This window comes from Salvelinus alpinus, chromosome 3 (assembly GCF_045679555.1).
Source record: "Salvelinus alpinus chromosome 3, SLU_Salpinus.1, whole genome shotgun sequence".
NCBI classification, from domain to species: domain Eukaryota; kingdom Metazoa; phylum Chordata; class Actinopteri; order Salmoniformes; family Salmonidae; genus Salvelinus; species Salvelinus alpinus.
Window position 1 is genome coordinate 19,585,256 of NC_092088.1, and position 20,511 is coordinate 19,605,766.

Sequence of the window (20,511 nt, forward strand, 5' to 3'; positions counted from 1 at the left end):
AGGATATTGACCTCATCTCGACAGCAGAGGATACCTGGTTATTCTTTAAAAGTGCCTTCCTCACCATCTTAAATAAGCATGCTCCATTCAAAAAATGTAGTACCAGGAACAGATATATCCCTTGGTTCACTCCAGACCTGACTGCCAGCAGAAAAACATCCTGTGGCGTACTGAATTTGCATCGAATAGCCCCCATGATATGCAACTTTTCAGGGAAGTTAGGAACCAATATACACAGGCAGTTAGGGAAGCTAAGGCTAACTTTTTCAAACAGAAATTTGCATCCTGTAGCACAAACTCCAAAAAGTTCTGGGACACTGTAAAGTCCATGGAGAATAAGAGCACCTCCTCCCAGCTGCCCACTGCACTGAGGCTAGGAAACACTGTCCCACCGATAAATCCACGATTATTGAGAATTTCAATAATCATTTTTCTACGGCTGGCCATGCTTTCCTCCTGGCTACCCCTACCTCGGTCAACTGCCCGGCACCCCCCACAGCAACTCGCCCAAGCCTCCCCCATTTCTCCTTCACCCAAATCCAGATAGCTGATGTTCTGAAAGAGCTGCAAAATCTGGACGCCTACAAATCAGCCGGGCTAGACAATCTGGACCCTCTCTTCCTAAAATGATCTCCTGAAATTGTTGCAACCCCTATTACTGGCCTGTTCAACCTCTCTTTCGTATCATCTGAGATTCCCAAAGATTGGAAAGCTGCCTCGATCATCCCCCTCTTCAAAGGGGGAGACACTCTAGACCCAAACTGCTACAGACCTATATCTATCCTATCCTGCCTTTCTAAGGTCTTCGAAAGCCAAGTTAACAAACAGATTACCAACCATTTCGAATCCCACCGTACCTCTGTCAATGGTGCACCTCAGCCACGCTCAATGTCCTAAATGATATCATAACCGCCATTGATAAGAGACATTACTGTGCAGCCGTATTCATCGACCTGGCCAAGGCTTGACTCTGTCAATCACCACATTCTTATCGGCCGACTACACAGCCTTGGTTTCTCAAACGACTGCCTCGCCTGGTTCACCAACTACTTCTCTGATAGAGTTCAGTGTGTCAAATCGGAGGGACTGTTGTCAGGACCTCTGGCAGTCTCTATGGGGGTGCCACAGGGTTCAATTCTCGGGCTGACTCTCTTCTCTGTAAACATCAATGATGTCGCTCTTGCTGCCGGTGATTCTCTGATCCACCTCTACGCAGACAACATCATTCTGTATACTTCTGGCCAATCTTTGGACACTGTGTTAACTAACCTCCAGATGAGCTTCAATGCCATACAACTCTCCTTCCGTTGTCTCCAACTGCTCTTAAATGCAAGTAAAACTAAATGCATGCTCTTCAACTGATCTCTGCCCGCACTTGCCCGCCCGTCCAGCATCACTACTCTGGACGGTTCTGACCTAGAATATGTGGACAACTACAAATACCTAGGTGTCTGGTTAGACTGTAAACTCTCCTTCCAGACTCACATTAAGCATCTCCAATCCAAAATTAAATCTAGAATCGGCTTCCTATTTCGCAACAAAGCATCCTTCACTCATGCTGCCAAACATACCCTCGTAAAACTGACCATCCTACTGATCCTCGACTTCGGCGATGTCATTTACAAAATAGCCTCCAACACTCTACTCAACAAATTGGATGCAGTCTATCACAATGCCATCCATTTTGTCACCAAAGCCCCATATACTACCCACCATTGCGACCTGTACGCTCTCGTTGGCTGGCCCTCGCTTCATACTCGTCGCCAAACCCACTGGCTCCAGGTCCACTACAAGTCTCTGCTAGGTAAAGTCCCCCCTTATCTCAGCTCGCTGGTCACCATAGCAGCACCCACCCGTAGCATGCGCTCCAGCAGGTATATCGCACTAGTCACCCCCAAAGCCAATTCCTCCTTTGTCCGCCTTTCCTTACAGTTCTCTGCTACCAATGACTGGAACGAACTGCAAAAATCACTGAAGTTGGAGACTCATATCTCCCTCACCAGCTTTAAGCACCAGTTGTCAGAGCAGCTCACAGATCACTGCACCTGTACATAGCCCTTCTGTAAATAGCCCATCCAACTACCTCATCCCCATACTGTATTTATTTATCTTGCTCCTTTGCACCCCAGTATCTCTACTTGCACATAAATCACTCCAGTGTTTAACTGGTATATTGTAATTACTTCACCACCATAGCCTATTTATTGCCTTACCTCCCTTATTTGCACACTCTGTACTGTATTATTGACTGTATGTTTGTTTATTCCATGTGTAACTCTGTGTTGTTGTATATGTCGAACTGCTTTGCTTTATTCTTGGCCAGGTCGCAGATGTAAATGAGAACTTGTTCTCAACTAGCCTATCTGGTTAAACAAAGGTGAAAAAATGTTTTTTTTTAATAAATTAAATAAAAGACCTACAACACCTATATCTTAAGAATACCATGGAATATATATATATATATATATTTTTTTACACCTTCCAAAAGCATAATCAGTGCTCTAACTCCCCCTTGCGCTGGTCTGGAGCAATGAAGCAGTGACGCAGGGTAACGTACTAAACCACAAATTACCTCTAAATCCTGCGGCATAATCTGAAAACTTTTAATTGAGGAACAACTGTACCCAACACTTTTTGTGACATAACCATCAGTAGGCCTAGAGTTGAAAATGCGATGGAAACCCATTTAACTTGTATAATTTACCCGCAAAATAAATGTTTATAGGCACTAAGTATTTATGCACAGACTTTTATCTGCAACAAGTCAATTTGATGGAAACACAACTGATGGTTGAGCATTTTAAGCAGCTAGGCTGGCTATCTGTGGAAAAAAAGAGTAGTATTGTCACGCCCTGACCTTAGTTATCTATGTTTTCTTTATTATTTTGGTTAGGTCAGGGTGTGACGAGGGTGGGTATGCTTGTTTTGTATTGTCTAGGGTTTTTGTATGTCTAGGGGTGTTTGTAAGTCTTGGCATATGTATGTATATGGTGGCCTGAATTGGTTCCCAATCAGAGGCAGCTGTTTATCATTGTCTCTGTTTGGGGATCATATTTAGGTTGCCATTTTCCCTTTTGGTTTTGTGGGTTCTTACTCTATGTTAGTTGCCTGTCTGCACTAGCCATATTAGCTTCACGGTTCGGTTTGTTCAGTGGTCGTTATATAATTAAAGAAGCATGTACTCTTATCACGCTGCGCCTTGGTCTCCTCCCTACTACGGCTGTGACAAGTATTATTTCAAGTTGGTCTGGTCCACAGAATTATCACGGACTCAGCCCTCAGGTACTTATCCAACTTTTTTACCTTTGTTAGAGATGTCCAACAGCATAATAACAGAGCCAAAGACTCTAATATTCACTGCTTTAAATATGAGTCTATCTGGTATTAAGGCATTTCTATATCCCAGCACTGAGTGGAACAAACTACCACAGCAACTCAAAGCCATACCAACCATAACCACTTTTTAAAAGAATTTCAACAACTTGTTTTGACTATGTGTAATTGTATACGTATTTATGTAAAAGAAAATAGGGAACACAATGTAAATAAGTCCCGACTATTATGCAATCTCGGTCACTTAAAAATCTTTGTACTGTGTGTACAGTGAGGGGAAAAGTATTTGATCCCCTGCTGATTTTGTACGTTTGCCCACTGACAAAGAAATGATCAGTCTATAATTTTAATGGTAGGTTTATTTGAACAGTGAGAGACAGAATAACAACAAAAAAATCACAAAAAAAATGTTGGGGTTGTTATTCTGTCTCTCACTGTTCAAATAAACCTACCATTAAAATTAGACTGATCATTTCTTTGTCAGTGGGCAAACGTACAAAATCAGCAGGGGATCAAATACTTTTCCCCCCTCACTGTACCTATGTATTTTTTTTCACTCATGTATGAATATTGTAAGATAATACACAACGCAGAGAACTAGAGGTCAATAGGGAATAAACAATCAATGGAAATAGTTATTTTTCACATCTTTTCCAAATATGTGTAGGAATTTCAGTCCGGAACTCATACCTACATGTGTCAAATTCTCATTTGTCCAAATCATCTACACATTGAGCTTGAATGTAATGAGTGCGCTGAGAGTCGGGTGGCAAGTTCAGGGAGTGAGTAATAAATAAATGAAACAAACACGTAACACAAACAACGCACCGACATGAAAACAGAGTCAATAACACCTGAGGAAAGAACCAAGGGGAGTGACAGATATAGGGAAGATAATCAAGGAGGTGATGGAGTCCAGGTGAGTGTCATGAGGCACAGGTGCGCGAGACGATGGTGACAGGTGTGTGGGATAATCAGCAGCCTGATGACCTAGAGGCCGGAGAGGGCGTATACGTGACACTGAAACAGGAGACTTGTTATTTGGCCATTGGCCCAATTTTACTGCAAGGAATTCTAATTGGTCAACCACAGGCTAGGGTTGGGGGTTATAAATTACATCCTGTTACTTTGTTCTGTGGAGAAAATCACTGAGAACAAGGGAGAATGAACAACGACCATCTACTTCCCAGCTTGATTCCTTCTCTTTAAATAAACCTATTTTTCTCTCCCTGATTTGCTTTGGGGTCTGTATTATTGAAGAGTAACATCAACTGCTAACACTCACAAAAAAAAATATTTTACAAACAAATAAAAAAAATGTAATTTGCACCGGCTGCCGTTTTACATGCTACTAACCAACTATGATATTTTGTGTGTTTTTCGCATTGTTTGTAACTTATTTTGTACATAATATTGCTGCTTCCGTCTCTTATTACCGAGAAGAGCTTCTGGATATCAGAACAGCGATTACTCACCTCGAACTGGACAAAGATTTGTTCTTTAATGAGTCCGATGCGAAGCAAATACTGCTTCTCTGAGACCAAGCCAAAATCTGTGTAATTTGCGGGAAGAAAAGACGGAAATAAAGGGGGCGGAGATCAGGGTGCCTTATGAGAATTCGTCGGCGAGTGGGTAACCCGCCTCTCCCATCCGTTCTATTGGCCCACGTGCAATCACTGGAGAATAAACTGGATGATCTCCGTTTGAGACTATCCTACCAACGGGACATTAAAAACTGTAATATCTTATGTTTCACAGAGTCGTGGCTGAAGAACAACACGTATAATATTTAGTTGGCTGGGTTTTCCGTGCATCGGCAGGACAGAACAGCTACGTCTGGTAAGATGAGGGGTGGGGGTGTGTCTATTTGTCAACAGCTGGTGCGCGGTGTATATTAAGGAGGTCTCGAGGTATTGCTCGCCTGAGGTAGAGTACCTCTTGATAAACTGTAGACCACACTATCTGCCAAGAGTTTTCATCTATATTTTTCGTAGTCATCTATTTACCACCACAAACCGATGATGGCACTAAGGCCGCACTCAACGAGCTGTTTTAGGCTATAAGCAAACAAGAAAATGCTCATCCAGAAGCGGCACTTCTAGTGGCCGGGACTTTAATGCAGGCAAACTTAAATCCGTTTTACCTCATTTTTACCAGCATGTCACATGTGCAAACAGAGGTGGAAAAAACTCTAGACCACCCTTACTCCACACACAGACTCATACAAAGCTCTCCCTCGCCCTCCATTTGGCAAATCTGACCATAATTCTATCCTCCTGATTCCTGCTTACAAGCAAAAACTAAAGCAGGAAGTACCAGTGACTCTTTCAATACGGAAGTGGTCAGATGATGTGGATGCTACAGGACTGTTTTGCAAGCACAGACTGGAATATGTTTCGGGATTCATCCAAAGGCATTGAAGAGTATACTACCTCAGTCACCGGCTTCATCAATAAGAGCATCGACGACGTCGTCCCCACAGTGACCGTACGTACATTTCCCAACCAGAAGCAATGGATTACAGGCAACATCCGCACCGAGCTAAAGGCTAGAGCTGCCGCTTTCAAGGAGTGGGACACTAATCCATACTATTATAAGAAATACCGCTATGCCCTCAGACGAACCATCAAATAGGCAAAGAGTCAATACAGGACTAAGATTGAATCCTACTACACCGGCTCTGACGCTCGTCGGATGTGGCAGGGCTTGCAAACTATTACGGACTACAAAGGGAAACCCAAGCGCGAGCTGCCCAGTGATGCAAGCCTACCAGACGAGCTAAATGCCATTCATGCTCGCGTCGAGGCAAGCATCACTGAAGCATACATGAGCACCAGCTGTTCCGGACGACTGTGTGGTCATGCTCTCCGTAGCCGATGTGAGCAAGACCTTTAAACAGGTCAACATTCACAAGGCCCCAGGGCCAGATGGATTACCAGGATGTGTACTCAGAGCATGCGCGGACTAGCAAGTGTCTTCACTGCTATGTTCAACCTCTCCCTGACCGAGTGTCTAATACCTACATGTTTCAAGCAGATCACCATAGTCCCTGTGCCCAAGAAAGCGAAGGTAACCTGCCTAAATGACTACCGCCTGTAGCACTCAATTCGGTAACAATGAAGTGCTTTGAAAGGCTGGTCATGGCTCACATCAACACCATTATCCCGGGAACCCTAGAACCACTCCAATTTGCATACCGCCCCAACAGATCCACAGCTCCTTTTGTCCACTTGGACAAAAGGACCCTGGGACTAACCACTTCCCTCTGCAACTGGATCCTGGACTTCCTGATGGGCCGACCCCAGGTGGTAAGGGTAGGCAGCAACACGCTGATGCTCAACACAGGGGCCAGTCATGCCAAATAGTGCCCCCCTGCCAAAAACTGTCACAATTGGATTCAATGAGTTATAGGTGTTGCTAGGGTTGTTGCTAGAACATGCAAAATTCTGACTGGATTACGTAATGAACAAAAGCATCCGTTGCTATGCTGGTTGCTTGGCTCTATTTTACCTCGTAGTGGTCAGCAAGGAAGGAGGATACGGGCATTTCTAGTTCTATTTCACCGCATAAACGTTTGCTTGGGCCGCGCAAAATTATTACCTCAGAATTGCTCTCCAAGGATGGTGTTTTTGACGGTGACAACCTGCTGACTACCTGCTGTTTTAGAGGACCGAAAAGACTGGAAAGAGAACACTTTCTTTAGCATATATTTGTCAATATAAGTAATTATTGTTAAATAGGAATAAATAATTTAAGCTGTTTTTAGATTGGCGTTGCTAGGTACTGTACTTATTTACCTCAGCCTGCGTAGTCACCTAGCCAGCTACAGTAGCTAGCAAGTTTTAGACAGTTTTATTTAGCTAGCTACTGTAACGTAAACTCACTCACTTTTGTACATCGCCTTGGTCCGTACAATTATTTTAGCGCCCCAAAAACGTAATACTTCCAGATCAACTGTAATGTCAATACCATTGTAAAGCACGATTTCTCCCCTTTCCAACAGAATCAATTACATGACCCCCACGCTGCCCGTTTCTGCATGATTAAAGAAGGCAATGAGCCCCGTCGGGTCTTTTTAAAAATGGCAGGTGGGGAAGCGAAACTAATGCGTGATAGTGAGAAGGAGAGATGTTGTGTGGGAAAATGGCTTTTTTTTCTCCACTCGATCTGTCCAACTTATCACCTTATCGCCTCTAAAATGTAAATAAAACACTATAAAGAGTTTATATGTGTCATTACATACCTATTTGAAGGTTTGTCGAATTTGAATCGGGTTTTTAGGGCGGTGCTAAAGTGATCTTAGAAGTAAACAGCGGCTTTGAGAATGATGATCGCATGCAATGATGACGCAAAAAATGACTAGGTATCCCCCCTTACCCCCGTCACTGTCCATTTCTTGTTTTTAAAGGATGAGAGGTGTGCTACACCTGGTGGGGAGATTGTAAGACAGAAATAGTTGCTTTATGCGTGCTGTACGTTACGACATGACATGTCACGATGTAACGGAGGGTCCATTTTTCAACTTTTCTCCAATACTATAGAGCCATTACCATGTCGATCAACGCTTGAATAGAAACGTAGTTCACACCCCCAATTTTGAAGTCAACACAGTCGCTACAGTCCCATTCGTTTTCTTTGTAGCCTCGTTTGAATGTTGCCGTTGCGCACATTTGTACGGAATGGGGTGAGTTTACGTTAACTGTTATTGTTTGTTTCTGTTTGTATGTAGCTTGCACTTTAATGGCATCCCTCGAGGATATTTGATTTTATCTTTCCAACCAGGTGACGTACTATGAAGACACCACTGATCTCGACCAGAGGGGCAAATTTCAGAGAAATTCACAATTCAGGGTAACTTTAAGCAGTTAACTTCTATTAGATAACAGGACTGATTTAGCTATGTACAACCATTTTTTTCAACAACCATTTTCCATCTAGCGAGTTGCTAGCTATATACATATAGTTCAGTGGAGGCTGCTGAGGGGAGGATGGTTCATAATGTCTGGGCTGGAGTAAATGGAATGGTATCAAACACGTGGTTTCCATGTGGTTGATACCATTCAATTGACTCCATTCCAGCCACCTGATCAATCAAATGGATAGGTGTAAGCAATTATGGTAATTCCAAATGCCCTTAACTAGGTGTCTTCGCTAGACAGACACAGAGAGGGGGGGGGTGAAAAATAAAGGATGAAAGTGAGCGAGGGAGAGAAAGACAGAGAGGTGGAGAGAGAAAAAACAGACAAAGGCTGCAATGCAAATGTACTTGAGCCTTTCAACAACTCTTCTCTTCAAATCAAATTTTATTTGTCACATTCGCCGAATACAACAAGGTGTGGACCTTACCGGGAAATGCTTACTACAAGCCCTTCATCAACAATGCAGTTCTAGAAATGGAGATAAGAAAATATTACTAAATAAAAATACAATCAAAAAGTAACACAAGAAAATGACATAACAATAAGGGGTATAGGGGTACCGGTACCGAGTCAATGTGTGGGGGTACAGGTTAGTCGAGGTAATTTGTAAAGTGACTATGCATAGATAATAAACAGCGAGTAGCGGCGGGGGGGGGGGGGGGGGGGGGGGGGGGGGTCAATGTAAATAGTCCAGGTAGCCATTTGATTAATTGTTCAGCAGTCTTATTGCTTGGGATTAGAAGCTGTTAACTTCTCTGATCTACGGATACCGGATGCGGGTTTAAATTCGACAACATACGGTGATCGCCACAAATAGTCATATTAAACATTCCTGAAAATACAAGTGTCTCACATGCTTCAAAAGCCTAGAATCTTGCTAATCTGCTAATTGTTAGATTTAAAAAAGGATTTACTGCGAAAGAATACGATGCGATTATCTGAGCACAGAGCCCCATACCAAAATACTTTTTCAACCAGCACAGGCGTAACAAAATCACAGATTGCAAAGAAATAAATTGTTTACCTTTGAAGATCTTGCTCTGTTTGCAATCCCAAGGCTCATTGTTACACAATGAATGGTCTTTTGTTCGGTTAAATCCATTTTTATAGCCTAACACGAAACATTTTGTGAACGCTTATCTCGTTGAATTTCGTGTCATTCAATTTTCGGCAACACATTCGACGTAAATACACAGACTAAACCTGACTTTATCCAGTCATGTTTGGTTTCCTTGCAATCAACTGTTTGTAACACAACCAAACTTGATGGGTCATTTCGCGGGACGTATTGACCCAAAGAAACCGATTGGAAGACAACAAGTAACGACCTCATTGTGCACCAATTATATGACCGCTGTTTTGTTGATTGACTGTATTTTAACCCAATGACCACTGATCGTCTTGAAATCTAGCTGGGTAGATAGACAATGCCCAGAGGTAAACGGCAATATGTAATGTTTGTGTTTTGGGAGACCAACCCATGTAGTAAACTCCGGCGTAAAGACCGTCATTCGCCATTGAAGATTCATACTGGAAGGAGCCAAACTCATTACGCACAGCACTGTTTCGGTAAGAAGCATCTTCAGCTGTTTATTATATCGAATATCATGGCGAATAAGTCAGGGAAAGCTAAATCTAAGACTAGATATACGAATGTAGACAAAATTATAGAGGAAATTGATTGTGAAACATGCTTTTGGAAGACGACTCAGTTAGCGACCATGACTCAAATGGAAGCATATTTTTTGAACGGAGAGGACATTGTATTGGACTGGTAAGTTCTTCTCATACTAATGCCGTTGTTTGAAATTAATAATATAAAATATTATTTGTGATTGTTTTTACATTTTATTTGCAATATACAAAAATGTAATGAAATGTGTAAAGTAAAGATTGTCTATACTTCCTCCAGCGGCATGCTTCCTCAACTCAGTCTACATATTATGGATTAGAGGGAGCATGGTCGAGATGCGTGTGTCTGCCGCCAACGTGTCCATCCCCAACGTGTCCATCCCCCTCTGAAGCTGATTCATCCAGCTGCACCCCTGCTGTCTCTGGCTCCACACCTCCCGGGCCATCTTGAGGTAAACTGTTCATATTTACTCTTGAGGGCTATATAAATTGATTTGATAGAGGACTGAGGGTCTTCCAAATATTGAAAGTGTGTAAATAGTTACCCATGTTTTGTAAAAGTATATTTATTTTTTCTTCAAAAAATGTTTTCCCATTTATTTATTTTTCTCAATTTTTTGGGGGCGTGTGTTAGAATACCATTTTGGTATTTTGTATATAGTTATTTGTTTCAAAATGTATACCTTCACCAATTTGGCCACTTGGGTACATTTGGGCTACTTGTGTGGGACACCTGGGTGACTTCATGATAAATGTCATGTAGCACACTCATTTTGGAAGTTATCATTCTGAAACGTTGCACAAGTACTGTTGCCCTCTTATGTTTTTCACTGGAATTGTCCCCATATTCATATCTGAATGTTTGTTTTATCTTCATTTTAAAGATGATGATACAACAATTAAAAAGAAAATGTATGGTTTTTTCATTGTATTATCTAAACCAGATCTATTGTGTTATATTCTACTACATTCAATTCACATTTACACAAACTTCAGAGTGTTTTCTTTCAAATGGTACCAAGAATATGCATATCCTTGCTCCTGGGCCTGAGCTAGAGGCAGTTAGATTTGGGTATGTCTTCAGGCGGAAATTGAAAGAAGGGGGGGGGTAACTGTAAGAGGTTTAAGGAGTCTTTTGGTCCCAGACTTGACGCTCCGGTACCGCTGCTGTGCAGTAGCAGAGAGAACAGTCTATGACTTGGGTGACTGGAGTCTGACAATTTTTGGGGCCTTCTTCTGACACCACCTGGTAAATAGGCCCTGGATGTCAGGAATCTTGTCCCCAGTGATGTACAGGGCCGTACGCGCTACCCTCTGTGACGCCTTATGGTCAGATGCCGAGTAGTTGCCATACCAGGCGGTGATGAAACTGCTCGGCATCTGACCGTAAAGCGGTCTCTTCCAACTTGTTAGGCAATCATTTCTACCTATGGGGGAAGGATGGCCAGCCACACAGGAGGGTGGTTTTTACTTAGGAGGAGAAGGAGGCCGTGCTGACCGAGATGCATGCTGGCCATTTCGGAGTGAAGCACATGATTGCCAAAATCAACCTACGCTCCTTCTGATGGGAATTGTCAAGGAAGGGGACAGCTGGGCAAGTGAAATAACCTTTTGTTTATCAATCACATTCTATTATATCTGAAATTATTATCATTTCAATGAATGTCATATCAGAGAGCACACAATGTTTCAATTTGTCACTTTTTGCTTAAAGGTCAGTACCCTGTCTAGCCTGCCTGAAGTTTGAGAGGGCGAAGACTGTTGCTCCGGAGTTGAAGCCCATCAAAGTTGTTTCACCATGGCACATGATCGGTAAGTGTCCCAATTCAAATTTTGCCCTGATAAGTTGTTTTGTAATGGTTGCTTTATTTGACCACAGCAGAGTTCAATATTATAGAGTGTGTGTTTAAGTATCCTTACAAACATGAAAATCTGTATACTGTATGACACAGATATGGTAATAATAAAGTAATCTTCTCTCTAACACTTTAAATGTTAGGGGTGGACCTCATCGGACCCTTTACAAAATCCTGGAATGGCAACAGCTTGTGTCTGACGGCAACCGATTACTTCACCAAGTGGGTGGAGGCAATACTCATTAAGGTCTGTAAAGGAAGAGAATGTGCATAACTCTAAATTCCCTCCATAACCCACTAAAAAGGGTGCTTGGAACCAAAAATATATTTTTCGTTTTGTATGATACCCATCAAGGACGAGACTCGCGAGGCCACCTCCAAGGCGATGGTAGACATCTTCAACACCCACGGTTCTCCTGAGGTCATCTTGAGTGACCGGGGTCATGAACGCTGGAACAAGGTACGAATGTTTTAGGTCATATTCTGTCACCAATGGTTTGTTTTATTTATTTTTTACAATTTTTCTTTGTTTCCATGGTACATAAGACATATTTCAATATCTTAAATTGTCAATAGATATCGCTTTCCTACCCCCTCCTCCAGGTTTGGTGAACGGACCAACCAGACTCTCAAGACTGCCATGGGCAAGTCCCTTGATTGGTACCAGGAAGGGTGGGAGAACAACCTGAAGGTAATTCTCTTTGCACACAATAGCAGCATCCAGGCCTGCACCGAGTACGGACGGGAGCAGCAGCTGTCGACTGAGGTAAACAATGCAATTGTATACAGTGCCTTGCAAAAGTATTCATCCCCCTTGGCGTTTTTCTTATTGTTGCATTACAACCTGTAATTTAAAATGATTTTTATTTGGATTTCATGTAATGGACATTCACAAAATAGTCCAAATTGGTGAAGTGAAATGAAAAAAAATGACTTGTTTCAAAAAATACAAAAAATAATAAAACAGAAACATGGTGCGTGCATATGTATTCAACCCTTTTGCTATGAAGCCCCTAAATAAGACCTGGTGCAACCAATTACCTTCAGAATTCACATAATTAGTTAGATTGCACACAGGTGGACTTTATTTAAGTGACACATGATCTGTCACATGATCTCAGTATATATACACACACCTGTTCTGGAAGGCCCCAGAGTCTGCAACACCACTAAGCAAGTGGCACCATGAAGACCAAGGCGCTCTCCAAACAGGTCAGGGACAAAGTTGTGGAGAAGTACAGATCAGGGTTGAGTTATAAAAAAAATATCTGAGACTTTGAACATCCCACGGAGCACCATTAAATCCATTATAAAAAATGGAAAGAATACCAAAACTCATGGACCAGGCAAGGAGGACATTAATCAGAGAGGCAACAAAGAGACCAAAGATAACCCTGAAGGAGCTGCAAAGCTCCACAGTGGATATTGGAGTATCTGTCCATAGGACCACTTTAAGCCGTACACTCCACAGAGCTGGGCTTTACGGAAGAGTGGCCAGAAAAAAGCCATTGCTTAAAGAAAAAATAAGCAAACACGTTTGGTGTTCACCAAAATGCATGTGGGAGACTCCCCACACATACGGAAGAAGGTACTCTGGTCAGATGAGACAAAAATTTAGCTTTTTGACCATCAAGGAAAATGCTATGTCTGGTGCAAACCCAACACCTCTCATCACCCCGAGAATGCCATCCCCACAGTGAAGCATGGTGGTGGCAGCATCAAATGTTATTAGTCACATGCGCCGAATACAACAGGTATAGACCTTACAGTGAAATGCTTACTTATGAGCCCCTAACCAACAGTGCAGTTTCAGAAAATATGGATAAGAATAAGAGATAAAAGTAACAGGTAATTAAAGAGCAGCAGTAAAAATGTAAATAACAATATATATATATACAGGGGGTTGCCAGTACAGAGTCAATGTGCGGGGGCACCGGTTAGTGTAGGTAGTATGTACATGTTGTAGAGTTAAAGTGACTATGCATAGATGACAACAGAGAGTGGCAGTGGTGTGGAGAGGGGAGAGGGCAATGCGAATAGTCTGGGTAGCCATTTGACTAGATGTTCAGGAGTCTTATGGCTTGGGGGTAGAAGCTGTTTAGAAGCCTCTTGGACCTAGACTTGGCGCTCCGGTACCGCTTGCCATGTGGTAGCAGAGAGAACAGTCTATGACTAGGGTCGCTGGAGTCTTAGACAATTTTTAGGTCCTTCCTCTGACACTGCCTGGTGTAGAGGTCCTGGATGGCAGGAAGCTTGGCCCAAGTGATGTACTGGGCCGTTCGCACTACCCTCTGTAGTGCCTTGCGGTCGGAAGGCTCAGCAGTTGCCATACCAGGCAGTGATGCAACCAGTCAGGATGCTCTCGATGGTGCAGCTATAGAACCTTTTGAAGATCTGAGGACCCATGACAAATCTGTTCAGTCTCCAGAAGGGGAATAGGTTTTGTCGTGCCCGCTTCATGACTGTCATGGTGTGCTTGGACCATGTTAGTTTGTTGTGATGTGGACACCAAGGAACTTGAAGCTCTCAACCTGCTCCACCGATGAGAATGGGGGTGTGCTCGGTCCTCTTTTGCCTGTAGTCAACAATCATATCCTTTGTCTTGAGGGAGAGGTTGTTGTCCTGGCACCACATGGCCAGGTCTCTGACCTCCTCCCTATAGGCTATCTCATTGTTGTCGGTGATCAGGCCTACCACTGTTGTGTCATCTGCAAATTTAATGGTGTTGGAGTCGTGCCTGGCCATGCAGTCATGAGTGAACAAGGAGTACAGGAGGGGGCTGAGCATGCACCCCTGAGAGGCCCCTGTGTTGAGGATCAGCGTGGTGAATGTGTTGTTACCTACCCTTACCACCTAGGGGTGGCCCGTCATAAAGTCCAGGATCCAGTTGCAGAGGGATGTGTTTAGTCCCAGGGTCCTTAGCTTATTGATGAGCTTTGAGGGCACTATGGTGTTGAACGCTGAGCTGTAGTCAATGAATAGCATTCTCACATATGTGTTCCTTTTGTCCAGGTGGGAAAGGGCAGTGTGGAGTGCAATAGAGACTGCATCATCTGTGGGGATGTTTTTCATCGGCAGGGACTGGGAAACTGGTCAGAATTGAAGGAATAATGGATGGCGCGAAATACAGGGAAATTCTTGAGGGAAACCTGTTTCAGTGTTCCAGCCAGATATTTGAGACTGGGACGGAGGTTCACCTTCCAGCAGGACAATGACCGTAAGCATACTGCTAAAGTAACTCTTGAGTGGTGTAAGGGGAAACAATTAAATGTCTTGGAATGGCCTAGTCAAAGCCTAGACCTCAACCAATTGAGGATTGAGCAGAATCAAGAAGGGAACCAAGTGCTATGACATCCGGGCGAATTACTTGGTTTGGAAGAAGGACGAAAGGAAGGTGAGACCTGGTAAACCTCACTCCTCTTTTGCTCCTAGCTGGGCTCACCATCTGTTAAAGTGAATATAAAAAAATATCAGATAACTATTTGCATTTGCACACAAAATAACCTGAAGCTAGTTTAAGTTTCCCTAACACTTATATTTTTATCTTTGTCTTCCCAATGTTACCTCGGTGGAAGCCAACAATCTTCTACAGTTTGAGCAGTTGGGACAGTCGACCACTGAAAGCCCTGAAGCCCTACACTTCAGTGAAGCCCAATAGACAAAGTACGTTACGCTTTGGTTGACATTTGAGAAGGCAAGAAATTATAGTTATGCTGAGCTTATAAAAAATGTACCTCTTTAATTTACCTCTCCAAATTACTATAGGACCATCGACTGTCTGAGCCCCCCAGGAGGTATCCCATCCACCAGAACCAGTGAGTTTGGATCAGTCTAATTCTCTGCTCTGAGTCGGAGGGGGACCAGCTTGAGTTAGGCTATACCTTCCAAAAGTGTTAAAGTACATATCTCCCATTTATAACACTGCACTAATCCATAAAATTCTCACAGTAAAGTGTAACCTGTTTGCTTGTTTACGTCTGTCTCCCACCCTGTTCCTTTTAACTCTGCTTCTGTTCTCCAGGAGCTAGGGGTTCTGCCCAACACCCAGATGTGGATCCACCCATGTTCTCTATTACCAATCACCCTCCAACTTTTCATCACATAATCTACAGCTACTGTTGTCATGTGGTCATTATCTGCTAAGAAAGTTGTTTTTCTCTGTGAGATACCCAGATGAACTAAAAACACTAGCACTGCAAACACTCAGAACAAAGAGAGCTGCAGTGCCTGGACTTTGCAGTCTCCTTCTTCAAGTCCCCCTTCCAAGACTGGCTGCCTGTTGAGAACAAGTGACAGACAGAACCGCCCACCCACACAGCAACCACCTCTATAATCCACACACCAGAATTCGGTATTTTAGTCTGATTGACATGTGAGTGTACAAAAAAATCCTGAAAATAAATGAATGACACAACTGTACCAAAAACGATCAAAGTTTGTGTATTAAAATCTTAAATATTGCCAGGTTGTTTTTCACAAGGTGTTGATTATTGTAAGTTGTAAAGTATCCTTTGGTGGTATTTATTTGTTCCACATTATTCATTGTTGTATCCTAGGACCTACAATTTATTCAACTACAAGGGTGTACTAATGAGCTATGCGAGAGAAATTATTATCATAAGAGGACTACTGAAATTATATTATTTCAGTGTAGATACAGACCACAAAGACGGCTAAGGTAAGTAACTTTAATGTGTCGTGCAGATTACACGTTTTCTTTGCCAAACCCGAAAAGTAGCAGCGTTTAAGACAGGGATGTCATGTTGCAATGTTAAAAAGGTATGCAAAAGTAGTTCGAAGTAATGTTTTCATTTCATTAGCGACACAAAACGTGTTAAAACAGCAAAATTGTCGCTGAAATCAGCCTTGTTTGTATAGCAATGATGAAAAGAACGTCATTTAGGATGTCATGTTTTCCAAAATGCTAATCATTAGGTCATCACCCCGTTGATACAGCAACAGGTGGTTGATGCAGAGGGGTGCGTGCTTAGTCCCCTCCTGTACTCCCTGTTCACCGACGACTGCGTGGCCAAGCACAACTCCAACACCATCATTAAGTTTGCTGACGACACAACAGTGGTAGGCCTGATCACCGACAACGATGAGAGCCTATAGGGAGGAGGTCAGAGACCTGGCAGTGTGGTGCCAGGACAAGAACCTCTCCCTCAATGTGAGCAAGACAAAGGAGATGATCGTGGATTACAGGAAAGGGAGGCTCGAACATGCCCCCATTCACATTGACGGGGCTGTAGTGGAGCCGGGTCGAGAGTTTCAAGTTTCTTGGTGTCCACATTACCAACAAACTATCATGGTCTAAACACACCAAGACAGGCGTGAAGAGGGCAGGACAACACCTTTTCCCCCTCAGAAGATTGAAAAGATTTGACATGGGTCCCTAGATCTTCAAAAAGTTCTACAGCTGCACCATTGAGAGCATCTTGACCGGTTGCATCACCGCCTGGTATGGCAACTGCTCGGCATCAGAAGGCCCCAAAAATGGTCAGACTCCAGTCACCCAAGTCATAGACTGTTCTCTCTGCTACCGCATGGCAAGTGGTACCGGAGCGCCAAGTCTAGGGCCAAAAGGCTCCTTAACAGCTTCTACCCCCAAGGCATAAGACTGCTGAACAATTAATCAAATGGCCACCTGGACAATTTACATTGACACCCCCCCCCCCCCTTTGATTTTACACTTCTGCTACTCTCTATGCATAGTCACTTTACCCCTACCTACATGTACAAAAATCTCGACTAACCTGTACCCCCGCACATGGCCTCGGTATTGTTATGTTACTTTTTATTTTATTTTTTACTTTACTTTATTTAGTAAATATTTTCAAAACTCTATTTCTTGAACTGGATTGTTGGTAAAGGGCTTGTAAGTAACCATTTCACTGTAAGGTCTACAGCTGTTGTATTTGGTGCATGTGACAAATAGAATTTGATTTGATTTTACTGACAAATAAAACCAATCAATTCAAATGCAGCGGCCATTTGATAAATGGAAAGAGACGTCTGTTATAAAACACCAAAACGTTTTCTGACATTTGGAGATTGCCAAGCCTTTGATACTGGGTAGCCTTACAAATTAGGTAGGGATGCATTTTTGTTTGTCGAGATTGACAGTCTATTTATTGTGGTGTTGAAAACGCAAACCATAATATTGGTTGTGTGGTGCATTGGCACAGAAACCTGCTCGTGGAAAATTTGTAGCATATATTTTATAAACTGTAATTAGAAATACGGCATAAAAATGTTGAATATCTGAATATCTGCTCGTCCGTGGTGATCAGCGAACCTTCAACCTTCTGGCCCGTCCGTAGCCCTGCGTGGCATCGACAGTGCCACAAAAGCATGCTGAAGTAACAAAGTCGATATTCACATTTGTAAACACACTACAGTTATTTTTGTGTGTGATTGTAAACATTATTTAGAGTAAATTATGGGGGGGGGGGGGGGGGGGTCATGTGAAAATATGTTTAACTTGGGGAGGGGGATGCATTATTTTTGTTTAGGTCCCTAACCGCCAACATAAATTCTCCCAATAATTCTCCCTTGTTATTACACGGAACAAGCAACCTGGTCTCAGATAGAAATGTCTAATACTATAAATCTTCCAAGAGGAAGAGTACTTCATCCAATTCGTATGCTATTGTACGACCGGGTAATATGTATGATACTATTAATCCTGTAATTTGTATGCTATTGTACGACGGCTATTCCATTCATAATGTAACCTAAGGTAACTAAATGACACAGATTTACATACAGAAAAATACGAATTGCCCTGAGATCATGTCAATGGACAGACCTGAAGAAATAACATATATGCACCTGTCACTGTAGCCAGCGTGGCACATCAACATTGAAGTTTCACATTTGAGACTGATATGACCAACTGGAGGTTGGAGAGTATTGACAATATGGTGTGCGTAAAAAGTCGTACCTTAAAAGCGATATCATAAAACTCCCCGCTGTTGCTGAGCGAGGGGCGGCTCGGATAGACCACTCCGTTGGATGGGGCCGCGGCGCCGATCCCTCTCCCACTTTTCCCGGTGTCTTTGTTGTTGTTCAGAGATGAAGTCGGGCTTTTGGAGCTCCCCTTGCCTTTCACGGTCTTTTTCCTGGACATGTTTCACTGTTAACGGTGTTCCAGGGTGTTGTCTATAATTAATGGTGCAATAACTAGGCTATAAATATGATGTTCACTGATCTGACACTATATCACTATCCTATGTTCTTTGGATAATCTACGATAAGAAAAACATTACTTTTCACCTGTGCGTAAAAATCATGAATGTAGGCTACATATCCGCGTATATCTTTACGATATGCGCATGTGCGAGTTTATAGCTTTCCTTGTCCGTTGGAAATTGGTGAGTAAATCCCCTTCCAGCTCAAACTGTGCAGAAATCTAAACAGACTCTTGACAACACTCTCTCGCGCTCTCTTCCTCTATAGCACTACGTGTACAAACCGTGGCGCGCACGGTTCACACCAATAAAAGGTACTAGCACACTAGGCATTTAGTGCCCATTGCGTGTAGCAGGGGAGCGTCGTTACTACTTGTGGGAGTGTTGGTGCGTTTAAAGACACAGTGGTCAGTGAAAGCCTTGTAAGTAGATTATATGATGTGCAAAAACACCACAAATAAAAATTGATAATCACATGTTTGGTGCTCACCACAACAGATGCACATTATTTACCATTCATTTCTATTGGGCACAAAATAATCCGAATCTGTCATTGTCCCATTACTTTTGGATCTCACTGTATATTTTTATAGACAGTTATGTAAAGCTGAAACTAAAACTGGATAGTTGCATTTTCCCAGCCAATTGTTTTCTTCTTGAAAAGTCACTTTACTTTGACAGACTACTTTAAAGGGCGACTGAACTTCCTGATTTGGCCTAGTTTTTCATCAATGCTCATTGTGAAACGCTAGCGGCAATAACTGAAGGCAAACGAGAGTTGTCTTGGGGGTGTTTCTTGGCCATTCAATCACAACAAACAAGTGCAGTCGTGAGTACCTTACCGACAGCGAGGTACACTAAGCTAGCCTTGCTATGGAGAGAACAACGCTTTGAAGTTGAGTGAATGAAGATGGTCAACTAATTCAGTTCTGTGTCTAGGCTAAAGCCTGCGCTGGCCTTGTGTTTAGACAAGCTGACAGCAGCTAACGTAGCTTGGTGAAAGCTGCAGCTGGCTATCCTATCTAGTTGATATTTCCCTGTCAAATCAGTTATGGCAGGATAGCAAGAGCCAGCATTTGGAATGTATTTCATAAGACACTCATTTAAAAAAACGCCTTGCTACAAAAGTAGCTTGCAACTTACTTTCAACATTTCGTCACCTGTAAATACATTTGACCATAGAAACGATATCAGCTACTGTGAGTTGAATGCCTGTGGACAGCTTAGCAGTCCTACAACGCAATATTTTATAACTGGCTAGTTTAGTTTCTGCTTATATCTGCTGTTAGAGCTTTCCCAGAGACAAATGCCAGAGTTATTATCCCCACAGACTGTAGTGTAGACTACATGCGGACATTGCACAAACGTCACCCAGTTTGAGTGTAGCTACATTCCCCAAAATACAAAACAATCTAATTGAATTGTGTTTGTTACAAAGACAAAACATATTGCTGTAAATATCGTATCGATGTGCTTATAAAGACAGTATGCCTACACTTTACCTAACAAATCAAAATCAGTTGTGTGTAGAGCACAACTTCATCTGTCTAACCAGAACTAGAATGGAATTTCTATGGT

The 20,511-nt window shown here is 42.6% G+C and overlaps 1 protein-coding gene across 1 annotated transcript in view; it reads right to left on the reverse strand.

Annotated features, from left to right (window-relative positions):
• The window catches only part of LOC139570194 (ras-related protein Rab-26), a 133,778-nt gene extending 114,493 nt beyond the window's left edge, over positions 1-19,285 (reverse strand). Inside the window, exon 1 of the mRNA XM_071391827.1 lies at positions 18,687-19,285. Within this exon, the coding sequence (XP_071247928.1) occupies positions 18,687-18,872 (186 nt within the window). The 5' untranslated portion in view covers positions 18,873-19,285. The remainder of the gene's footprint in view (positions 1-18,686) is intronic.
• Positions 19,286-20,511: the final 1,226 nt, after the last annotated feature.